General features: G+C 42.1%; 1 protein-coding gene across 7 annotated transcripts in view; it reads left to right on the top strand.

The window, feature by feature from the left end:
- MYRIP (myosin VIIA and Rab interacting protein) overlaps positions 1 to 23715 on the top strand; it is a 626131-nt gene that overhangs the window by 432276 nt on the left and 170140 nt on the right. For all 7 annotated transcript variants that reach the window (XM_075586770.1, XM_075586771.1, XM_075586764.1 and 4 more), the window contains 2 exons: positions 4327 to 4407; positions 16448 to 16545. In XM_075586770.1, coding sequence (XP_075442885.1) covers positions 4327 to 4407; positions 16448 to 16545 — 179 coding nt within the window. The remainder of the gene's footprint in view (positions 1 to 4326; positions 4408 to 16447; positions 16546 to 23715) is intronic.

Here is a 23715-nt window from a genome sequence, read left to right as displayed (position 1 = left end):
ATGCTAGACCACTGTGCAAAGTGTTTCTTATTGTAATAATATTTTACTGGCTAAGCACTTCTTTAACCCAGGCTGTGCTGAAAAGCTGTGTAATAGAGCAAGCATAAGCTTGGCCCCTTGCAGACGCACTTACCAGAACACCTTCCTAATGTCTCTGTATGTTCTTCCTACTGATCAATTAGATTGTAAGCTCCTTGTGGCAGGGACTCCTTATCCTAATGTTACTTTTATGTCTGAAACGCTTATTCCCACTATGTTTTATTTGTTATTTATTTATAATATTATGTCACGTGTATTACTGCTGTGAAGCGCTATGTACATTAATGGCACTATATAAATAAAGACATACAATACATACATACAGTAGCGACATACTTTATTAAAGTAAATGCCGGCGGCATGCCGGGATCTACCCCAGCTGCCACCAGTCAGAAACGCGCGCCGCCGCGTTTCCCCCACGCACCCCCCCTCCACATCGCGCGCAATTACCCCCCCAAAGACACCCCGAACCCGGCTTCTACTCTGCCCCTCTGCTTCCCCGCACCCCCGCTTACCTAGATTTGAACTCCAGGGGTGTCGGGGAAGCCTGGGGAAGCCGGGGAAGACGGGGAAGCCGGGCGCGCTTGTGACCGTGACGTCACAGTGCGCCGCCACGCGCCGCGGCTACCCGCTTCCCAGCCTCATTCAGCCAGCGGCATTTGCTCGAATAAGAGCTGCCGCTGCTGTATATACATACATAGCATGATACAGGTTTAATGTACAATTAGTTAAAGTAAAAAAAATCTAAAAGAAATATAGACTGTGTGGTATCAAAAAATATGAAATCAAATGTAGCAAAAAAGTGCACTTGCAAATATAAATCCCTCTCATACTGATTGATTTACCATTGTCTTTTTTTTTCCATTTTCATATTTTGTGTCTAACTGCCATGTTCTTTTCCGCGTATCTTTTTTTGCTATGTTTGATTTTATCCTTTTTGATACCACACGGTCTATATTTTATTTAGATCGTTTGTATGTATGTTTGTATATCTTTATTTATATAGTGCCATTAATGTACATAGCGCTTCACAGCAGAAATACACGTGACATAATAATATAAATAACAAATAAAACATAGTGGGAATAAGCGTTTCAGACATAAAAGTAACATTAGGATAAGGAGTCCCTGTCCCAAAGAGCTTACAATCTAATTGATAAGTAGGAAGAACATACAGAGACACAAGGAAGGTGTTCTGGTAAGTGCATCTGCAAGGGGCCAAGGTTGATATACAGTATAAAGTATATAGTATAAGCCACAGCGCTACCTACAGTATACGCTTTGCTAAGGAAGGGTTTTTTAGGGTGGGTCTTAAAGGTGGATAGAGAGGGTGCTAGTCTGATATTGAGGGGAAGGGCATTCCAGATGTGTGGGGCAGTCAGTCAGAAAGGTTTAAGGCGGGAGAGGGCTTTAGACACAAAAGGGGTAGAGAGAAGACATCCTTGAGCAGAACGCAAGAGTAGGGTTGGTGTATAGCGAGAAATTAGGGATGAAATGTAAGTAGCGGCAGAAGAGTGTATAGACTTAAAAGTGAGGACGAGAATTGTGTATGTGATTTGGGATTTGATTGGATGCCAGGAGAGGGATTTCAGCAGGAGAGACACAGACAGATTTAGGAGAGAGTAAAGTGATTCTGGCAGCAGCGTTTAGGATAGATTATAGGGGAGACAGGTGAGAGGCAGGAAGGCCGGACAGCAGGAGGTTACAATTGTCAAGATGGGAGAGAATGAGGGCCTGTGTATCTTTGCAATGTTGCAGAGGAAAAAACGACAGGATTTAGCTTCATTTTGAATGTGAGGGAGGAGTCAAATGTAACCAAGAGGGAGCATGCTTGTGATACTGGTGTATGATAGTGCAACAGTAATGAACAAGGAGGTAGTCGGGCCAAGTTTGGGAGGAAATATGAGGAGCTCCGTTTTTGACATGTTACATTTGAGTTGGCGGAGGGCCATCCAGGATGATATAGCGGAGAGACATTCAGAAACGTTGGTCTGTACAGCAGATGTAAGGTCAGGTGTTGAAAAGTACGTTGGGAGAGGTAAGAGGAAATCCAGAATAGAGCTTTGTTACGGGTACCAAAAGTATGGAGAATGTGAAAGAGAAGAGGGTGGTCCACAGTATCAAAAGCTGCAGAGAGGTTGAGCAATATGAGCAGAGTATAATGACCTTTGTCTTTGGCAGCATGGATGTCATTAATTATTTTAGCGGGCTGTTTCAGTGGAGTGAGCAGTGTGGAAGCCAGATCCTAGAGGATCTAGGAAAGAATAGGAGGTGAGAAAATGGAGCATACGAGAGAATACAAGGCGTTCAAGCAGTTATGGGGCAAAAGGCAGGAGGGAGACAGGACGATAGTTAGAGAAACAGGTAGGGTCAAGCTTCCTGTTTTTGAGTAATGGTATAAATGTGGCATGTTTAAAGGAAGAGGGAAAGGTACCAGAATAGAGGGAGGAGTTGAAAATTTGTGTGAGCATAGGGAGTAGTGTAGGAGCAAGAGATTTTAATAGATGGGAGGAAATGGGGTCAAGGGAGCAAGTGGTAGAGGGAGAAGAGGAGATCAGCAGCGATACATTCTCCTCTGTGTCGAGTGAGGCTGGTGGAGAGTTAGGAAGAGGTGTAAGATGGGACAGGATACAAAGGGGATGTCTTGACGTATAAATTCAACCTTTGTCTTGAAATAGTCAGTAAAGTCCAGAAGTGAAATGGATGAAGAAAAATAGGTAGCAGATGGTGGTATGAGTAGAGAGTCAAAGACAGAGAAAAGTCATCATGGGTTTGACTTGTGCGTGGTGATTACTGTAGAAAAGTAGGTTTGATTAGCCTGGGAGACGGCAGAGTTGAAACAGGATATGATGAATTTGTAGTGAAGGAATTCTGCAAGAGTGTGAGATTTCCTCCAGAGGTGTTCAGAGGAACAAGTAAGGAATGCAGCATGCGTGTTTGGCAATTTAGCCAGGGTCTGGGGTTAGAAGGGCGGGAATGGCAGAGAAAAAGAGGGGCATGTAGATCAAGAGAGGAGGATAGGGCAGAGTTATAGTTCTTGACCAGGCTTTTAGAGTCTGGATCAGAGAGAATAGAGTGAAATGAAAAGCTGGTAGGTTAATAGAGCAGAGGTCTCTGGAGAAATCAGGGGTAGATTGAGGTGGAAAAAGGGAGAAGCGAGAGAGAGAAAATTAGATGAGAGAAATGAGAGAAAATGATGGAGGAGTGGCTCAGTGAGTAAAGACACTGACTGGCACTGAGTTTGAAGCAGGGGAACCTGGTTCAATTCCCAGTGTCGCCTCATTGTGACCTTGTGCAAGTTACTTTATCGTCCTGTGAATCAGGCACCAAAAACATAGATTGTAAGCTCCACGGGGCAGGGACCTGTGCCGGCAAAATGTCTCTGTAAAGCGCTACGTAAAACTAGCAGCGCTATACAAGAATATGCTGCTATTATTATTATTATTTTAGTGCAGGGGGTGTAGCTGTGTAATGTCCGAGGGCACAGGTAAGAAAAGCGTTCATGTGAACTGAGAAGTGGGGAAGGAAGGAGAGATGGAGATATATAAATGGAGTTAGAGGAATAATGAGGCTGGTATTGTAGAAAGAAATGTGTACTGTAGTTTGAAAAGAAGTGAGGTAATTGCAAATATAAATAGTAGAGGAGGCATGGCAGTGGTAGTTTAGCATTGGGAGGTGAGTGAGCAGTGAAAATTAAGTTAGGATGAAGAAAAGGTGGAAGTTGTGAGAAAAGCGATACATGAATGGAGGTGCTCAAGAGTGAAGAGAGAGTTATGGGAGTTTGCATCCTAAAAATAAAGAACAAAGAAAAAGAAGCACAAACTAGGGTGTTCCTCACATCTTCTGAACCGACATATCCCAACAAACACAGTATAAAATATACTGTACATAGAGTAAATGAAAATATCCTAATGTATTTATTTTGTTTATGTATGCTATTTGTTTCCAACGTACTGTAACGAAATTCTGAATTTAGTCAGTACAGCATGACAGCTATCCATATTATGTGCCAAGTCAATATTTTAACCTAATGTACCGAGAAAGTTATACAGTATAAGTGCTTTTTTAATGCAAAGATAAGCTTTGTGAACCAGCAATCACTATACAGTTTGCTATGACGTATATTAATAAAAATACATAAAATGTGCTATAGCAATGATGTTACCAAAAGTCCTGATACCATTTTATGCAAATGTATAGTTATTTTTTTTTTTTTTATAAAAAGTTACATTCCATACAGTGTATTTCACAAAAATCTGTAACTAACATGTTATGCTTTTCTCACAGAGGGAAGTTTTATTGATGAAAGCTTAGAGAATGAAGGAAGCATTTGTGGAAGCGACTCAACATTCTACAGACAAACACAAGGTAACTTTCAATCAAGATACCCCATAAACTCTGGACAAAGCTGCGCCTTCTTTAAAGTAGCAATACTATACCCCCCCCCCCCGTTTTGTTTTTCTTTTTTTCTTATTTGTATATGTAAAGCATGTGACAATGCAATTCTACATTCTTACTTAAGCTGGCAATCGTTTGGTGCTCCTCTTATAAATGTCAAAATCCTATGTGTGTGCCTAACATAATGGCCGCCTTTAAATTTTAATCCATCTTTCAATCAGTGTAATTTAGCACCTACAATGTATCCTTATATAACTAAGGTAACATTATCTATTATTACAGATTGCAGCTCAAACTGCTGGGAATACGGGCAACAAATTATCACAAAAAGGAAAGTGTTGCAAAGATCTTGCACTGCTGTGGATGTGGGCTAAAACCTGCCATAGAAATCAAAGGATGCTCGGTATATTAAAACTAATTAAAAATGGCATTAAGAATAGAATAAAAAATAATAATAATGAAAAACAGTCACTGTTATCTAATACTTTATAACTGATTTATTTAAAAAAAAATAATAGCTCATCAGTATGAGGTTGGTTGTACTGACTTTGCAATTTAAGACTTGGGTAGGTTTTCACCACACATTATTTAGGTGTGTATATATATATATATATATATATATATATATATATATATATATATATATATACACTGGCGACACACTTTATTCGAGCTCGGCTAGTCCCACGAATTCGGGTATACCCGGGTGTATTGAGGTTTGTGACTGTTTTCTGCCCGAGTGCATTGGGTTATTTTCCAGGCAGGGATTGAAGCATTTTATTCCCGCTGGCTGCAATACTGCACAGTATATATATATATACTGCATTACAATTCATGAATTTATGCAATCTGGGGTGAGGAGCGGCGCATTCCAGGTATCTGCCAGGTACATACTGGGTATTTGCTCGAATAAAGTGTGTCGGTGCAGTATATATTATTTAGGTTATGGTGGATGAAAAGGTGGCTGAAAACCCTCCACCGTATAGCATATAGCGAATACAAATATTACTTGTAAGCACATTCACATGTCTTAGACAGATGTGCAACCCTGCTTTTCACCATTATCACCTAGCAAACCGTGCTTCCACTACAACCAACCTCACAGTGATGAGACCCAAAAGGTCGAAACAGCTGTCTGTGAGTGGGTTAACTGGCTTTGCATCTGATCCCAGGCTGTGTTTAAAAGCTGTGTTTAAAACAGCGAGCATTGATTTAAGGGTTCCATGTAATAATGGATTTAAGACAAAAGGCGGTACTGTGTGCTCATTTGCATGTCATTTCCCAGAATCCCTTGCTGCAGTGGAAGTGCTGTATGCTGGGTGATAATGGGGAAAGGCGGGGTTGCAGACCTGCCTAAGACATGCAGATGAGCATACAGTTATATTTGCATATTTGCTTTCCTGTGGAGGGTTTTTGTCACTTTTTTTACTCACCATAACTTAACTCAGTATTATGGTTTAGCCTATCCCATAGCCTCTCTTGCATTCCCAGTAAAATCAACCCCACACTGATGAGACCCATCAAGGTCGAAACAGCTGTCTGTGGGTGGTTTTCTGGGTATGCACCTGAACCCTGGCTGTGCTCAAAGCTGTGACCATGCAGCAAGCTTAAGCCTATAGGGAACCATGTTAAAAATGGTTATTGAGGCAAAAAGTGACACTGTGTGCTCATTTGCATGTCATTTCCCAGAATCCCTTGCTGCAGTGGAAGTGCTGTATGCTGGGTGATAATGGGGAAAGGCGGGGTTGCAGACCTGCCTAAGACATGCAGATGAGCATACAGTTATATTTGCATATAAATATATATATATATATATATATATATATATATATATATATATATATATATATATATATACATATATATACATATATACTGGAGTCCAAGGGTTTACACTGGGTAAAATATGACCAGATAGCTTAACTCGTTCCTTTTACAAGCACAACAAGTTCTTTGTCTTTTCTTCACTTTATTGGGGAAAGCATAGACACACAAAGGCACTTGTAGGTGATGGTGTAGTGAGAGAGAGCTTCTTTATAGTGAGAGTGTTTGATAGTAGGGAAAGGTAAAAAAATGGTGATACTTGCCAGGAGATGAATAGCATGGGATGTGCTTGCTCAGCAGCTAGATTAGAAAGGAAGTGTAGGGGAATATGGGAAACAGGAATAGTCAAGGGACAGACTAACTGTCAGCAAGGCAAGGGGGGTAGGAATAGCCCACTCTCAGCTAGGAGAATAGGAGATTGCAGGCAACCAACACTGACTAGGGCTGTGTAAACAACATGTAACAATAATGTTGCCTTTTCACATGCAGCTAGCTGCTGGGACAGGGAAAATAAGGCCTCGTTCAGGGTGCTGGCTTCGGAGGGAGGGCGTGCTGCCGTGCGTGCTGCCGTGAGAAACAAAGTATTCAATTTGAATACTGGTTTTCAGGGTAGCAACCGCCCTGTCTCCGAAGCCAGGAGTTGAAGCTGACTACAGTTTCAATAAACGAAAATTTCGTTTTTTGGAGCTGAAGCAGCGTCACAGGGACCAAGGCAGCCAATGAAATCATTCTTCAGAATGATTTCATGACTGCAACTTGGATACTTACCCTGCCGTCTGTAACCCCGCCCCCTCCCCAACGCTGAAAAGTCTGCTGGGGGATAATCACATGTCGCCCAGCAAACTGCAGCACTGCCTCCCTCACGCCCTCCCTCCGAGTCCTCAGCTGGCACCCTGAACGAGCCCTAACAGGCAGCTAAACTAGGGAGCTGAAAAGCAGAAGCTGCCAAGAAGAGGGGGTGAACAGAAATATGAATCTTGTTCCAGGACATATATATATATACCCTCTTTATTCCCCTGGTGTATGCAGTTACCCAGGTGGAGAACCCTCAGTCCACCTCCCTGGTATTAGAAATGAAACGGTTCAGCCCCGCTATAAGGCTGGCTGAGGTCAGACAACACAATGCAACATGAGTCTTTTGGGGCAGCAATACTTTATAGGTGCATACAGTAGTATTAAATCACTCAAGAGGCAGTACAGTGCTTTCTGTTCAGTGAGGACCCCAGAGAAAATACACAATCTATACACGTCAAACACAATCAGACACGTGTAGCTAATGCTGCTCTAGTGTCCCACACATAATCCAGGGATATAAGGAGTAGACAGCACACTATAAATGCAAGAAATATAAATAAATGGATTAGGTGCAGCGAGAGCAAGGAGGGCCCTCAACCCTTCCAAATAACTAAGAACACAGTACAGTAGCTCCCAGCACTCGAAAAAGGGAATAAACAGAAAATCTGCTAATACAATTTTAATATGCAAAATTGATCCTAACAATAAATGGTAGAAGTTATAAAGATGAAGTGAAGCTAAAACTGGCTGTAGGTGTATAAAGCAAACTAAGGGGTAAATGGAGGTGAAGGGATGGGAAAAACAAGGGAAGGGAAAGTAAAAAAAAGGGAGGATGGAAAAAAGGGGGAAAATACAACGCAAAAAGGTAAGTAAAGGGGGGCAACGTTTCAGGGGGACAACCCCTTCTTCTGGCCCGGTCTCTATTATCTACACGACCATAGGTACTTCCCTCTCCCTTACCCTAACCTCCACACACTATATAGAGTTGTGTGAAAAAGAAAGTACACCCTCTTTGAATTCTATGGTTTTACATATCAGGACATAATAACAATCATCTGTTCCTTAGCAGGTCTTAAAATTAGGTAATGTTCGGCGGGAACTGCAGTCAGACTCCAGGATCCTCCTCAGGGACCCTAAACTCTCCTCCTCAGTGCCTGTGACAAGTTCCATTTTGGGGGGGCTATTTCCCAAGCGCCCACACCGGCTGGCATACTCCACAGGCACTATGTTCCTCCCCAACTGCAGGTGGATAGTCCCAAATTGGGAGTGCTGTCTTTCAAGTCATATCCCCGGCTGGGCATTCTATCCCTCCCTGCTGATCTAGCACATATTAGTGGAGCACACGCTGCAGTCCCATCACAGGGGGTGCTGTCTTTCAAGTCATATTCCCCTGGGGCATGTGCTGCAACAGGCATCAGCTTACAGGCCCGACGTTTTGGCTACTTCAGGGTCCCTGAAGGACTCCCTTAAATAGCATGAAGTCTATTAGTACATACAGGTGATTGTGATAAAATACATAGGGGCCTATTCTATAAGCCTCGATAACCCACTTATCGAGACCTTTTCGGCCAAAATGCCTACTGCTATACAGAAATCTGCCGTCCAAAAAACATCGGTGGGTGAGCGGCAATAAGCCACTTATCAGCAGGTTTTGAAACTTGTGCAATTCTAGTAGCAATAAGCTTATCCAGGCTAATTGCGGCTCTAGAATGGCGATTTTCTCCCAAAATCCTCAGGCCAAGAAAAGGCATGAGGCTGGGTAGAAGCTGCTTTGAAGGCGGCAAGAGAGGACTTAGGGAAAAAAATGCATTTTTCCTGCCTTGGATTGATGCTATTAGTCTCCGGAGCTAATGCCCATTAATATCAGCACCGGAGGCCGCCGGCATGAATCTCATGCAATAAAAATGCATTTACAGGCAACGTCATTACCTTAGAGGCCGCTTAGGCAATGAAAGGGTTAACTACCAGTGCCATGTTTATTGTGGGTAGAGGTGGTGGGTGAAGGTGGTATTTGGCCCTTGGTGGGTGTTTAGGTCTTGCTGGGGTTGCTGGTGGAGTTACCGCTATGGGGTTAACCTCTCCCGCTACCCACCCATTAAGTATAAACACCCACCAAGGGCCAAATACCAACTTCACCCATCCGCGTTACCACAATAAACATTCAAAAACACAACAACACTAATACCCACCTCCTCTACCCCCAGAACCCCCTCTCACCCGCCCCCCCCAACACATACAGTAATGGGCAAAATTACTATTATCCAGATATGGATAATAGCTCATTTGCCCATTATAAAAGCAAACATTAGCCAGCCAGCATAAATAAAGTAAATTAAATTTCTACTTACAACTGCCATCATGAAGGGGTCCTCATCAGCATACTCCTGGTCCATCTCCTCCGTTGCCAGCAACAGTACATGAAAAAGTACATTCTAATGGCCCCTAACCCCTTAATCACCGTAGTAATTAATAACCACTAAAGTAATTAAGGGGTTAACCCACCCTCCTCCACTACCCACCCGAGGTGTCCTAACCACCCACCCCTGGGCCACTATACCCACCCTTTATCCATTGATTGGCACAGTGGTACATCATACCCATATAATATGGGCATGATAAACCACTATAGCAATCAGTGGTCAACCTATCAAAACAATCAAACACAACAATACACAACAATTAAAGAAATAAACAAGCACCTAAACACCACAACAATAATAGAACTAAAAGGCCTCAACTACACATCAATAAAATTATTCTAACACCAAAACCCGCTAAAGAATAAAAATTATGTTATACCAAAATACTAGAATACAATTAGAGAAACATCTAACCAACAAAACAAATCAAGAAATAAAACCGCTGGCCAATCCACAAATTTACTAAAAACAAGCCATCCAAATTCCAAACATTTTAATCAAAACAATAAACAGAAAAAACAAAAAACAAAGACGGTCACATGACACAGAGTCCAATCGGATTGGAGCTGTACCATCTGACCCTAAAATGTGACGTCACAGGCCCTATATAAGGCCTGTATGTCTAATTTTAACGGAAGATCTCAACGTGGCAAAATCCATTTTGGATTTACCATGGGGTTTTGGATTGAAAGAAAGAAGATAGAAGATTAAAGAAAAGAAGAAAAGAATGACAGATTGAGATGGAGGGAGAAAGAAGATGGAAGAAATAAGAGTTTTGTACCTGATCTTCAAGGATGATGGTGTCGGATTGCAGGGGGTGACGTTGCGGTTCGAGAGCTTTCTAATACGCCGGGATACGGAGGGGGAAGACTTCTAAAGGTAAGATAAATATTGAATGTATGTAAATGTCTTTTTTCAGTTTTTTTATTGTATTTATTTTTATGTTTTTCATTGCCCATTGACTGCTAATGCATTAATCTGCGGGTCACAATCACAGGCAATGCATTTTTTGGCAAATGCTTGTTTTGAATTGATATTTTTTTATTTCTGTTTATTGTTTTGATTAAATTGTTTGGACTTTGGGTGGCTTGTTTTTAGTATATTTTAGGGTTGATTAGCAGTTTAAATTAATTAATTAGTTGGCTAGTGGTTTTATTTATTTAATTGATTGGTTGGCTATTGCTTTTATTTCTTGAATTGGTTGGATAGGTGTTTATTTAATTGTATTCTTATGTTTTGGAATAACATAATTTTTATTATTTTGCTGTTTTGGTGATAGATACATTTTATTCATGTGTACTATTAGGCTTTTTCGTTCGTTTATTGTTGTGATGTATAGGTGCTTCTGTATTTCTTTAATTGTTGTGTATTTTTCAGATACATGATTTTTTTGTATAGGTTGGCCATTGACTGCTACAGTGGCTTATCATGCCCATATTATATGGGTATGATGTACCACTGTACCAATCAATGGGTAGAGGGTGGGGCTACTTGTGCCAGGGTGGGTGGATAGGCCTTCTGGGTGGGTAGCGGGTGAGGGTGGGTAACCCCTTAATTACTATAGCGGTTATTAACCACTAAGGTGATTAAGGGGTTAGGGGCCATTAGATTGTATTTTTTCTTGTACTCTTGCTGCCAACAGAGGACATGGGCATGAGGATACCCTTCATCATGGCAGGGGTAAGTAGAACTTTTATTTACTTTATTTATGCTGGCTGGCTAATGTTTTATTTTATAATGGGAAAATGAGCTATTATCCACATGTGGATAATAGTAATTGTGCCCATTGCTGTACTGTATGTGTTGGGGGGTGGGGGGCTGTTGGGGGTAGATGAGGTGGGTAGTAGGGTTGTTGTGTTTATTTTTGTTTCTTGGGGGTAGAGTGATTGGGTGAAGGAGGTAGTAGCCCCATGGGTGGGTGTTTAGGCCTTCCGAGGGGGTGGCAGTAGTGGTTAACCCTTTCATTATCATAGCGATTCCCACCGCTATGGTAGTGAAGGGGTTAAATCCTCCCGCACTAACCACCTGCTCTGGGACTACTACCCCCTTCATCCACCCCCTCATCCCCAAGAAACAGGCTATTGCAATTTAACCCCTTCATTGCCTTAGTGGCTCGCTGCTAAGGTAATGAAGCTGGTTTAATAAAAAAATGTAATGCTAGTGTACGTGAGCAGGGGTTCTCTGGAGCAGAACTGCATTAATTTTAGGTCTAGGGACCCCCTGCTTCCCGAGATACAGGCCCCGTTATTGGGTTTCGGTATCTCCTATGCATTTAAATTCCACGGTCACGTGACGTGAGACATTTAAATGCATAGGAGATACCGGCACCCCATAACGGGGCCTGTATTTCGGGAAGCAGGGGTCCCCAGACCTGAAATCAACGCATTTGTGCTCCAGAGACCCCCTGCTCACGTACACTAACTAGTATTAACATTTTTATTCAAATCTTGCGATCGCTGACGAGATATGCGCCGGACAGATCGCATTAGGTCGCCGGGTTAGCCCTTTTGAGAGAGACGAACATCACGTCGCTGGCTACTCGCCAGGTTTGTAATTTTGCTATCATAGGTATTCAGAGCTTTCTGAATACCTTGATAAATACACTGAAAAAATGGGCGGTGTAACCGGCCCAGCTATTTTTTTTTAATGATGACTACTAGAATAGGCCCCATTGTTGTAGAACAAATACATTTCACATTAACCCATAGATCTCTCTAATGTGTGTGCCACATAAACTCTTAACATATAGTCAGAATTAACAACATGTGATGGGAATTCTAATTAAGGGTCCCATCCTAAATATATGGGAGACACATTGAGAGACTATAAACAATCAATTTGTCAATAATAAACAACAAACAATATGACCCAAATGCAGGGAGAAACAGACTAATTAATGGAAACAACATTAATGATGTATATTCATTCAATTAAAATTATAAATATTAAAATAATGCTAACAAGAATAAGAAAGAAAGATAATTAAAACATTTAACTATCCAAGTTTGAAAATTTTAAATAAAATGAAATTCAAAATGTAAAATAGAGAAAGAGATAATGACTGATTGTGAATTAGAGTAAGTTAAATGTACATATTATTAACCAGCTCAAGGAAAAACTGATTCAGACCAGAGTGCTGGTATCAAGACACTCATTTAGATCACTCGGATTAAGAGTGCCCAGATGATAGATCCAATAGAACACTCTTTTACATACATTTTTTAACCTAACACCTCCTAAAATAGTGGAGGGTATAAGTTCAAGTCCCATGACTTTAAGTGCCTCTGGATCTTTGTGATGTTTTGCGGAAGAGTGTTTAAACCTTTTAAAATATTGCACCTGTTCTCAAGAAACCTCTTACAAAGAGTATGCGTGGTGTGCCCCACATATTGAAGACCACAGACAGTTTTTTATGTAAATAAAAAATGTGGTAATACAATTAATTTTGCCTCTAACGTGAATAGTCTCTCCATTATGGAAAGAGAAGAGAAGAAAGAGTCCTGAAGACTGAGGTGTTTGCAGGTGATGCATCGGCTGCTGCCGCACCTAAAATTTTCATTCAGAGGAAATAGGGAAGACGGGCAGAGGCACCAAACTACATTAGTTTACTGGGTGCCAAAATTCTCTTAATGTTCATAGCTTTTTTGAAAACTATTAGTGACGCCTTTGGTAAAACAGGTCCCAAATGGAGGTCACAATAGAGTATACCCCAATGTTTGTTTAATATACAGTGTATCTGACATACTGAATTGCTATATTTAGTAATAAACTTGGGAGAATCAGAAAATGGAATCTCTCTAGTACACTTCTTATAGTGTGCCACAGTGCTAGAGTTATTAGGTGCCTGACCCTTAAAACCACTCTTGGCTTTTGACTCTGTTAAAAGAGTATTTCTATTCTTAAGTCTGACCTTCTCAAAGGAGATCATAACTATTTCTTCATTATAGTCCTTAGCCACAAATTTCTCAATCAAAACCTGGGATTGTCCAAGGAAAGCCTCTTCAGTGGAATGGTTATGTTTCATGCGGTTAAATTGTCCCATCGGTATATTGTTCAACCATGTCTGGTGATGGTTACTCCTTCCATTCTCTCTCCCCCTCTCTCTGTCATTCTCTTCCCCCCTTCTGTCATTCTCTCTCTCCCCCTCTGTCATTCTTTTCCTCTCTATCTCTCTATCATTCTGTTCCCCCTCTTCTGTAATTCTCTCCCCACTCTCTCTGTCATTCTCTCTCCCCCTGACACACACACAAAACAGAATAAATACTCACAGGACAGCAAAAGAGAACACACACAGGGCTGCCGACAGGGAGGGCAAGTGTCCCGGGCCCAGTGACTGGGGGGGGGGGGCGGCGTCTTGACAAAACAGTTGGGCCCAACCTCTGGCCAGGCCCAACTGCTTTTTCTGGCTGCCGGTCATCACATTGCCAAAGGGGTCTGGCTCTCCCCAGCTGCGGGCCTCCCTCACAGTCTGTCCCACGCCAAACTACTGATGCTGGTGTGCGCTGGGCCTCTGGCATTGGTGCATGCCACAAGCAAGCTAGGCTCAACTTCCGGCGTGTACAGACATGAGAGAGAGACCTGTGCATGCCGATGTCCGAGGCTTGGCGTGGGACAGTCAGTGAGGGAGCCTGCAGCTGAGGAGAGCCGGGCCCGGTTGCAACGAGAGGACCGGCAGCCAGGCAGAGCAGTTGGGGGAGAGCCGGGGCAGCAGATACATGAGCCCATCCCCAAGGTACGTAAGTTTGTAATTATTTAGTGGAGGGTTTTTTGTTTTGTTTTTAAATGTATTTGGGGCTGGGAGTTTTTTTTTATATGTATTTGGGGGACGGGGGGTTTGGTATATATTTGGGGGAGAGGGGAGGTTTGGTATGTATTAAGGGGCAGGGGAGGTTTGATATATGAATTTGAGGGCAGGTTTGGTATGTATTTGGGAAGCGGGTGAGGCTTGGTATGTATTTTGTTGGTGGGGGGTTTGGTATATACAGTATTTGGGGTTGGGGGGGGTTTGGTATGTATTTGGTGGGCGGCAGTTTTGGTATGCATTTGGGCGTGGGGGGTTTGTATGTATTTCGGGGGGTTTGGTATGTATTTGGGGGCGGGGTTTGGTATGTATTTGGGGTGGTTTGATATGTATTTGGGGTCAGGAAGGGGTTGGCATGTATTTGGCAGGTGGTTTTCTTTTGTGTGTATTTGAGGGGTTAGGGTGTTGTATATATTTGGGGGGTGGAGATTTTTTAATTTGTATTTGGGTGGTGGGATTTTTTGGTATGTATTTTGTGTGGGTGATTGTGTGTGTGAAGGGGAAGGGAATAAGGGTGAGGTGTGGGGTAATTGATGGGGGGAAGAGAGAGGAAATATATGGTGTAAGGGAGGGGATGAAGGGGTGAGTGAGGAAGAGAGGGAGTAAGAGTGAGACGGAGGAGAGAGAAATACATGGGATTTGGAAGGGAGGGAATGAGTGTGAGGAGGGGGGATTGAGTGAGAGTGGGGTAATTAATGGAGGGGGAGAGTGAGAGGAGAGAGGGGTGAGTAAGCGAAGAAGAGAGGGAGTAAGACTGAGGGGAGAGAAATACATGGGGAGAGTGGGGAGAAATAGAGGGGCTCATGAGGTCTGAAATGGGGGGGCTCGCAAGACCGCTGACACAGGGAGGGGGGAGATGGTCGTAATTCTAGTCCTGGGCCCCGGGAAATCTGTCTGCTGCCCTGAAGACAAACAGAGCAGGACACACACACGCACACACACGCACACACACACGCACACACACGCACACACACACACACACACACACACACACACACGAAACAGAACGGAGACACAGCCTCACTTCTCTGCTCCATGCTTAGCCCCACCCCCAGGGTCCTTAAGCCTCCTCCTGATTGGCTGTATTACCCAGCAGCAGCCAGTCAGGATGGAGGAAACTACCCAGCCCACTAGCAACGGCCCTGCTCTCTCTCAGCTCTTGAGGGGATATATATACAACTGCAAACACTACTAAACTGAAAGTCTCTCTCTCAACCCTTCCCCCTCAGATTAACTATTTTTAACAATTCGGATTGCTGTTGGTTTATGAATTGAAAAAATCCGGACTGGCCTTTTTGCTACTGATCCGCTGACGACCAAAGGAACCAGCTGATCCAAGGTGGATCCTAATCCGCAAACCTTTTTTGCCCATCTAATAATGACAACCAACTAGAAATTCATGTTCAGAAACCAAATAACTGGAAAGAAATAGAGAAGGGCGGATGGTAGCTAGGATAAGATTTAGGTGTGATGTGGTTTGAGGCTTAATGTAAATTAAAGTAAAAACAAGTACTGTACAAACAACTGTTGTATACTGTAGTACTAAGTACAAATATTCAACCGGGGCTTGTAAAACAAGTAGTAAACGTTGTACAAAGTGTTACGCAAGATAGAAAAACAGATTTATTTATTTTCCAATGATACTGCTTTTCAGGACTCACAATGTCTTCAACATATTTATAATATTTAAATATTATTTTCCTGTAAAAAATAATGACAGCATATGTGATCATTTTTGTATTATGTATTTGATTATTTGTAGTGTGCTAATTTAGAAAAGTATAAAACTCACATCTAAATTGCATTCATATATAGAAGTATCTACTATAGCTATTAACAAAAAAAAATCTATTGGTCTAAGATTACAGGAACTAAAACATTATGAGCCATTTACTGTATATAGCCAGGTATACCAAGCTGTGCTACTCAATAAGACATATTCCAGTGAGGGAAGTCACCTTATTGTCTTCCGCAACCAGAAGTTATCTTGTGAACCAGCAGCGCTTAGTAAATATGGCCCTGATATAAATATTTCACACCATTACGTGATATTTGTATTGCAAAAGATTACAATTTTTAGATTAAAGGAAATGATTATAATTTGAACTTGATTAACCAGGTCTAGCTATTTACTTCATTTATACCCATGATTCTTTTTTTTTGCATGTAGGGCACAGTATGATGGACACCCTTTCAGTGGCCTTGCGTGTGGCAGAAGAAGCTGTAGAAGAAGCAATTGCCAAGGCTGATTCTTACAGTGACAGTTTGGTAAGTTCAAGTATTCTTCTTTTAGGTTGCTTCACATGCTATACAACATTATACTTAATATGGCCATTCCTGATGAAGAAACAGTACTGTGTACTTGACCACTTTGTTGATAAGTGGACAAGTAAGTAACATGATTGAGGCCCACAACAAGGGGTGACCATGGGGTGTACCCCCTCCTCACTGCATACAATTGAAATTTACCATTGTCTGCAATACCGACCAGAAATGCAAGTCGGCGATTGTGAGTTATTGTGTCTTAAAACTCTAACTGTAATGCAACCTGTCACTTATTACCATTCGTGTGTGCACGATCAGATATCACACAGATGTACAGTACTGTATGTACTTCAAGATTATTTAATTGAATTATAAAGAGTAAAAATGTGAACACACCAAAAAGTTTTTTTAGAGAATGGAATGCTTTATTAGCCCACGATAATAAAGTAAAAATCAATAATACAAAAATACAAAGTCTCTTTTTCCAAATGTACAATGTTCTTTAAGGTTTCTGCTTCGAACTGGCTGTCTCTTGGACGTCTTTGCGTGTAAAGAAAGAGACAATATTCAATATTAATAATCACACACAGTAGTAGTGTGCTGCGCATTAGGGTCGCTGGCTGTGGGGCTTGTTGATTGCTGCAGTCTGTTTCTCACGCAATCCCTGGCTGCGGGGGAACCTGGAGCTACAGTACATCTGTATGTTGAACGTGCTCCTTTACAAAATAGATTTTCTTTTCGAAAACTGCCTAGGAATAATCGCCATGATCAATGCAGCCCTGATAAGAGGTTCCACAAGCTTGATCCCACATTGAATGTCATTGACTTAAATTGCCCCCTCTCGGAGCTTTGTGAATCCCCCCCTCCCCGCTCCCACTCCCCCTATTGTAGTTTATTTTACAGTGCAATCCAATATATGCTTATGTCATATTGTTTGATAAACTGTCTAGGTTAAAGGTGCAATCCCTCCTACGACCTGATGGCAATAACATGTTTAAGGGGTTACATCTGAACCGTAGATGTCTCTTTTACTAAAATCTGATTCCTATAAGTATTTTGTAATATTATTTTTGAAAGTTAGTTTGTAAATATGCTGGGCTGAGATTTGACACATACTGGACATCTTCTGGTTCCTACCTTTCGTGTGATGTCACTGTGCGTCCATGAAGAGTTTGCACAGAGTATACTCTGGGAAAACACCCCTCTCCCGTACCTTTTTATGGGCAGGTTTGGATAAGGGTAGCGCAAATACTCGATTGAAAAATACTTCACCATTTAGAGGCCCCAAAAAGAAGGTTTTGTGTTTAGTTTCTAGAGAAACAAAGCAGTCAAATCTTTGTTTTAGGCATAGTTACATGTATTTAAGGAAGTCAATTAGATAAATTCAGTTCTTTGCAAAATGTTTTGGTTTGCATCCACTTTTAAGCATCTGTGCTCTGGAACTCGCACCAATCAAATGACATGTGATAAGCTTTAAATGTTTTATTTTGAGGTCTCTGAGACATCTCTCTGCTAATGTCTCACGTGACGTTTTTATTCTTGGTCACATCTATTCATTTATTTCTGAATAAAGATAGGCATGTAAATATGATTTGAAACCTGTGGCAGAAATCAATAACAATGTGTTGGTACATTTCCTATTTTCACTTTATTTACTGTAACAGTTCGTGCTCTGTTTCCAAGCAGTGAAACATATTAATATATTCTGCTCCAGAGCTTCTTTTCTGCTTGGTAGCATATTGTACAACTCGGGAGAGCCAAATGCCATTCATTGGCCGTGTTTTTAAACTGCACACTACACATCACTGCGTACACTTCATGGAAAGAGAGAGGGTCAAGAAAATGTAATTGACTTCATTCAATCCAGCATCATGCTTTAGTGATCCTACACACATTCATTATAGAAGTAGTAAGTAACAATTCCAAAGAATGTATTTGACTTTATCAGATGACACATTGTTTTACCGCAGTAGGTACAGTAGAATTGTCCATACATCACCTACCCTCAAGTGGTGGCACGTGGTGGCACGTGGTGCATGCATCTGAAATACTACTACAGGTACAAAGCTTTGTCATTCTCTTTGGTTGGAAAGGTACACGTATTATTAATGTAAATATTGTTATGCGCTTATTAATGCAGCATTGATGCTCAATAATCTCTGGAAAGAATCTTTGAAGAAGGGAGTTATTTATCAAGAGTCAAAAATGTGTGATACTTTCCTTGCAAACTTGTGCTAATTCCACCCCCTCCCCTCCCCGGTTTTAGGCGTTTTAAAAACCTGATACAGTGCATGAGATCTTTAGAGCTTATGAACAATAGCACCGTATTGTTCATTTTAACAGCCTTACTGGTGGCACTTTAATATTTATTTTTCAATATATGCTGCATTTTATTACCTTTAATGAAAACGAATTACAGTACCTACACTGCCGATAGATTTATTCTCCTGTGATCGATCAGCAGGATACATTGTAGCTGCTGAGTGACACTGACTGAAAGATTGATTGAAACTGAATGGCGGCCATTACATGAACCCAGGGATGCAGGCTCTTTGTTGATCGATCATGGGAGGACAAATCATTTGGCGACTTAGGTAATTAGTTTTCAATAAAGGTAATCAAAAGCTGCATATATTTTAACAAGTGCCGCTTGGACCACTCTTTTTAAGGTCATACTCCAAGTATATATATCCTTATGCACCTTGTAAAGATATACTCACAATTGTTAATCTGCCAAAGAGGACAACTACTGTAAAATAAATATGTTGTGACGCTTTCAAAGTTAACATCAGTACACAAATCAAAGAAGTTACATTTTTGTTGCATGACATTCAGGCAGCAGTATTTATTCTGTATTTTGCAAGAAATATTTTCATTTTTTTTAGAATAACATTTTTAGAACGTTCAGAAATCATCAAATCCCTAAATGTGCTGTTAGGTCAGAAATAAACCGTGCATAATGGCACATCAATGCATCTTTTATGTATAGGGGATTAATACGGAGTTTGTTTTAACCTTTCAGCAGCCTAAGGCATCTGTAACATATTGTAAAGCATTTTATCTCAGGCAACTTTTGCAGGGCAGGGGTGAGGTCTCTGCTGTTTGAAAGTCCACTGAAGCAAACAAGACAGATTTCTGTTGTACCATATAAAGCTTCTAAAAATATCTACAATGTGAAGTTCCCATGCACAGTGTTGGAAACAATGCCTTAATTACATTTTTGGGCTGCTATTATGAAATACAAATAAAATAATACTGTTAACAGATACTTATTCATGAAAAATAAAAAATAAAAACAAGTTGCTTTTCAGTGGTAGGGGCTTACTGAACAGTGTAAAGCAATACATAAGGGAACTTATGAGATGAAGCAACTTAACATTTCCCTGGACTGTACTGTGCAGTAGAGTAAGATTTACCACACCAACCCTGCTGTGTAGCAGCTAGAGAATTGCTGCCAGAATATGAAGCATCATGGGTTAAATGGTATGGTAAATAATAAATAAAAATCAAATAATAATTTATAAATTATTATTTTATTATAATGTATAATTTATAAATTACTAGCTTTTGTACCCGGCTTCGCCTAGGGAAAGTAATATTGAATACATCTCTCCGCCCTCCACTCACCCCCCCCCCTGCCTGCACATCTCCCCGCCTACCCTTCCCCCTCCGCTGCTGGCAAATCTCCCCGCGCTGCTAACGCATCTCCCCTCGCATCTGGCACATCTCACCGCCCCCTCCTCCCCCCGCTGCCGTCACATCTCCCTTCGCTGCTGCCGCATCCCTCCCCCGCTGGTACATCTCCCCCCGCTAGCTGGCACATCTCCCCCCGCCCCCGTTGGCACATCTCACCCCCCCCCCACTGTCACATCTCCCTCACACATCTCACATCACACACACAGAGACACACACACAAAGCCCCGATCCAGGCAATTACACGCCCCCTCCCTTAATAACCACGCCCCCCACCCCACTCCTGCTCTAACATTTTTGCAGGACACCTGATGAAAACTTAAAATGTCCATAATTTGGGAGGTGAGTGACATTGGAAGCTCAAAATAGTTGCGTTAACCTACAAATCCGCAGCAGAATGTACAGTGAAAGTTTTGTTGTGCCGTTTGTGAGATATTGATGCTTCTGACATACAAACAAACAGAAAACTTAGAAATATAGTATAGATAAATCATTTATTACTGTTATTATTGAAAATATATATAATAAATCATTTATTATTGTTTTTATTGAAAAAAATATATAATAATAAATCATTTATTATTGGCCAAAAAAGCTATTTTTTGAAGTCAACCCATTTAACCTCCCACGTAATAAAACCGACACGTGCAAACCTCCAATCTATCCATACTGACGGCTGCTGACGCTCGCTATTGTTGCCGCTGACGGCTCACGTCAACTTTACACTGGCGACACACTTTATTCGAGCTCGGCTAGTCCCACGAATTCGGGTATACCCGGGTGTATTGAGGTTTGTGACTGTTTTCTGCCCGAGTGCATTGAGGTATTTTCCAAGCAGGGATTGAAGCATTTTATTCCCGCTGGCTGCAATACTGCACAGTATATATATATACTGCATTACAATTCATGAATTTATGCCATCTGGTAGACACGCGAAGCATTGCAGCCTATTAAATCCTAATCATTATCATTTAACAGATCAGCCGCCCATCAGCCAGGCATGAACCCAGGCTGGGAAGGCAAACGCAATGGGGCTTGTCAGAGGTGAGGAGCGGCGCATTCCAGGTATCTGCCAGGTACATACCGGGTATTTGCTCGAATAAAGTGTGTCGGTGCAGTAATTGAAGTAAGATTAAGCGAGGGAGACATATTTAAAAAAAAAAACCCAGACAACCCTTTTTTCTTTATTGAGAGAGCGGCTTAAAATATCTCCGTTAGTCGAGATTGCAGAACTGTCGCGTCCTCTGGGAATTAACCCCTGGGTCGTCTGGCGGAAAAGGTCACGTGAAATTTTTTTGTTTTCTTTTTCTCGGGGCTCGCTAAAGCTGGTCGTCACCTTGAATATGTCGGCACCAAAAGGGGGTGGGGAAGCCCCCTACCTCCCCCGCCGTCTGATCCTTAAGGAGTTTAAAAAGGTCAGACTTGTTTCACAGCACTCGCAGGGTTAAGGGTCTTAGCTGCCTCCTGAAAGGTCCGTGGTCAGCAGCACTGAAAGGGTTCCGGATGTGCTGTGCCCATCCCAGCACTGGAAGGGTTAAGGGATGCACTGTGCCCCCCAGCACTGAAGGGGTTAAGGATGTGCTGTCCCCCAGCATTGAAGGGGTTAATGGTGTGCTGTGACCCTCCTCCCCCAGCAATGAAGGGGTTAATGGTGTACTGTGACCCCCTCCCCCAGCAATGAAGGGGTTAATGGTGTGCTGTGACCTCCCTCCCCCCAGCACTGAAGGGGTTAATGGTGTGCTGTGACACCCTCCCCCAGCACTGAAGGGGTTAATGGTGGTCTGTGACCCTTCCCACCCAGCACTGAAGGGGTTAATTGTGTGCTGTGACCCCCCTTTCCCAGCACTGAATGGGTTAATGGTGTTCTGTGACCTTCCCCTCCCCCCAGCACTGAAGGGGTTAATGGTGTGCTGTGACCCCCCTTCTCCCCAGCATTGAAGGGGTTAATGGTGTGCTGTGACCCCCAGCACTGAAGGGGTTAATATTGTGATGTGACCCCCTCCCCCCGCACTGAAGGGGTTAATGGTGTGCTGTGACCCCCTCCCCCAGAACTGAAGGGGTTAATGGTGTGCTGTGACCTCCCCCTCCCCACAGCACTGAAGGGTTTAATGGTGTGCTGTGACCCCCCTCCCCCCAGCATTGAAGGGGTTAATGGTGTGCTGTGATCCCCAGCACTGAAGAGGTTAATAGTGTGCTGTGACCCCACCTCCCCAGCACTGAAGGGGTTAATGGTGTGCTGTGACCTCCCCCAGCACTGAAGGGGTTAATGGTGTGCTATGACCCCCTCCCCCAGCACTGAAAGGGTTAATAGTGTGCTGTGAGTCAGTGTGCGTGTATGTGAGAGGTGTGTGCATATGTATGTGTCTGTATGTGGGAGGTGTGTATATTTATGTATATGTGAGATGTATGTGTGTGAGAGATGTGAGTCTGTGTGTGTACACAGCCCAGATCCAGGCAAGGACACGCCCCTTCCTTAGTAGCCACGCCCCCCACCCCTGCTCTTGCTATAACATTTTTGCTGGACAGCCGAGTGAAACTTAGAATGTCCATAACTTGGGAGGTGAGTGACATTGGAAGCTCAAAATAGTTGCATTGACCTACAAATCCGCCGCAGAATGTACAGTGAACGTTTTCTTGTGCTACGTGGTGCCGTTTGTGAGATATCGATGCTTCTGACATACAAACAAACAAACAAACAGACGGAATCCAACTTAGAATTATAGTATAGATTATTTTATTTATTTTAAAATGTATACATTATTATATAAAATAATAATAATTCAGTTATACCACAGGAGAGAGCTGCACATGCCGGGTAAGTCCTAGCGCGGCGGCCATTTCACGATCACGGTTATAACGCGATCCCGGTTATAACACGGTCTCATTATGTGGACCCCGAGCACTGTGCTTTAACGGGTTCAGCTATATATATACACAGTACCTGTATATATTTACTGAAGACAAAGATGTAGTGCTGCATGTCTTTTTTTATTATTAATTGATAAAATGGTTATCATGAAAGATTCTTGGAGATATCAATATTGTTTTCATATATTTTGGTATGAAGAGCATTACATGGATATTAAACAAAAAATACTAAAGGGATGAATAATACAAATAGGAATGGCAGTAATATGTCACAAAGTGCATCAAAAACTTGTATAAAAGAATGGCGATAAAGCTGTTGAAAGGGCATTGAGTTGTGCCACCTCCCATCAGCTCCAGTGCCAGTGGCCACTAATGTTGCTAGTCAGGACAAGGGAAAATGGTGGAATGCCTGATTAGTCCATGCCCCACTCTTTTTAGGGACTGTAGTAGAGCTCTTATTACTTTTGATTAGCTTGGCTTTACTGTATCTTGAACACGACTGCTTATTCAAATACATGTGTTAACGTGAAAACATACAGTACTTTTTTAAAGCCGCAATACTGAAGAAAATGCTTTTTTTTTATAGGATGACAACCAGGAGATCTCTGGAGT

Source organism: Ascaphus truei, chromosome 2, assembly GCF_040206685.1.
Source record: "Ascaphus truei isolate aAscTru1 chromosome 2, aAscTru1.hap1, whole genome shotgun sequence".
NCBI lineage: Eukaryota > Metazoa > Chordata > Amphibia > Anura > Ascaphidae > Ascaphus > Ascaphus truei.
Note: the sequence above shows the minus strand (reverse complement) of the source record. Positions and strands in the feature narration are given on the sequence as shown.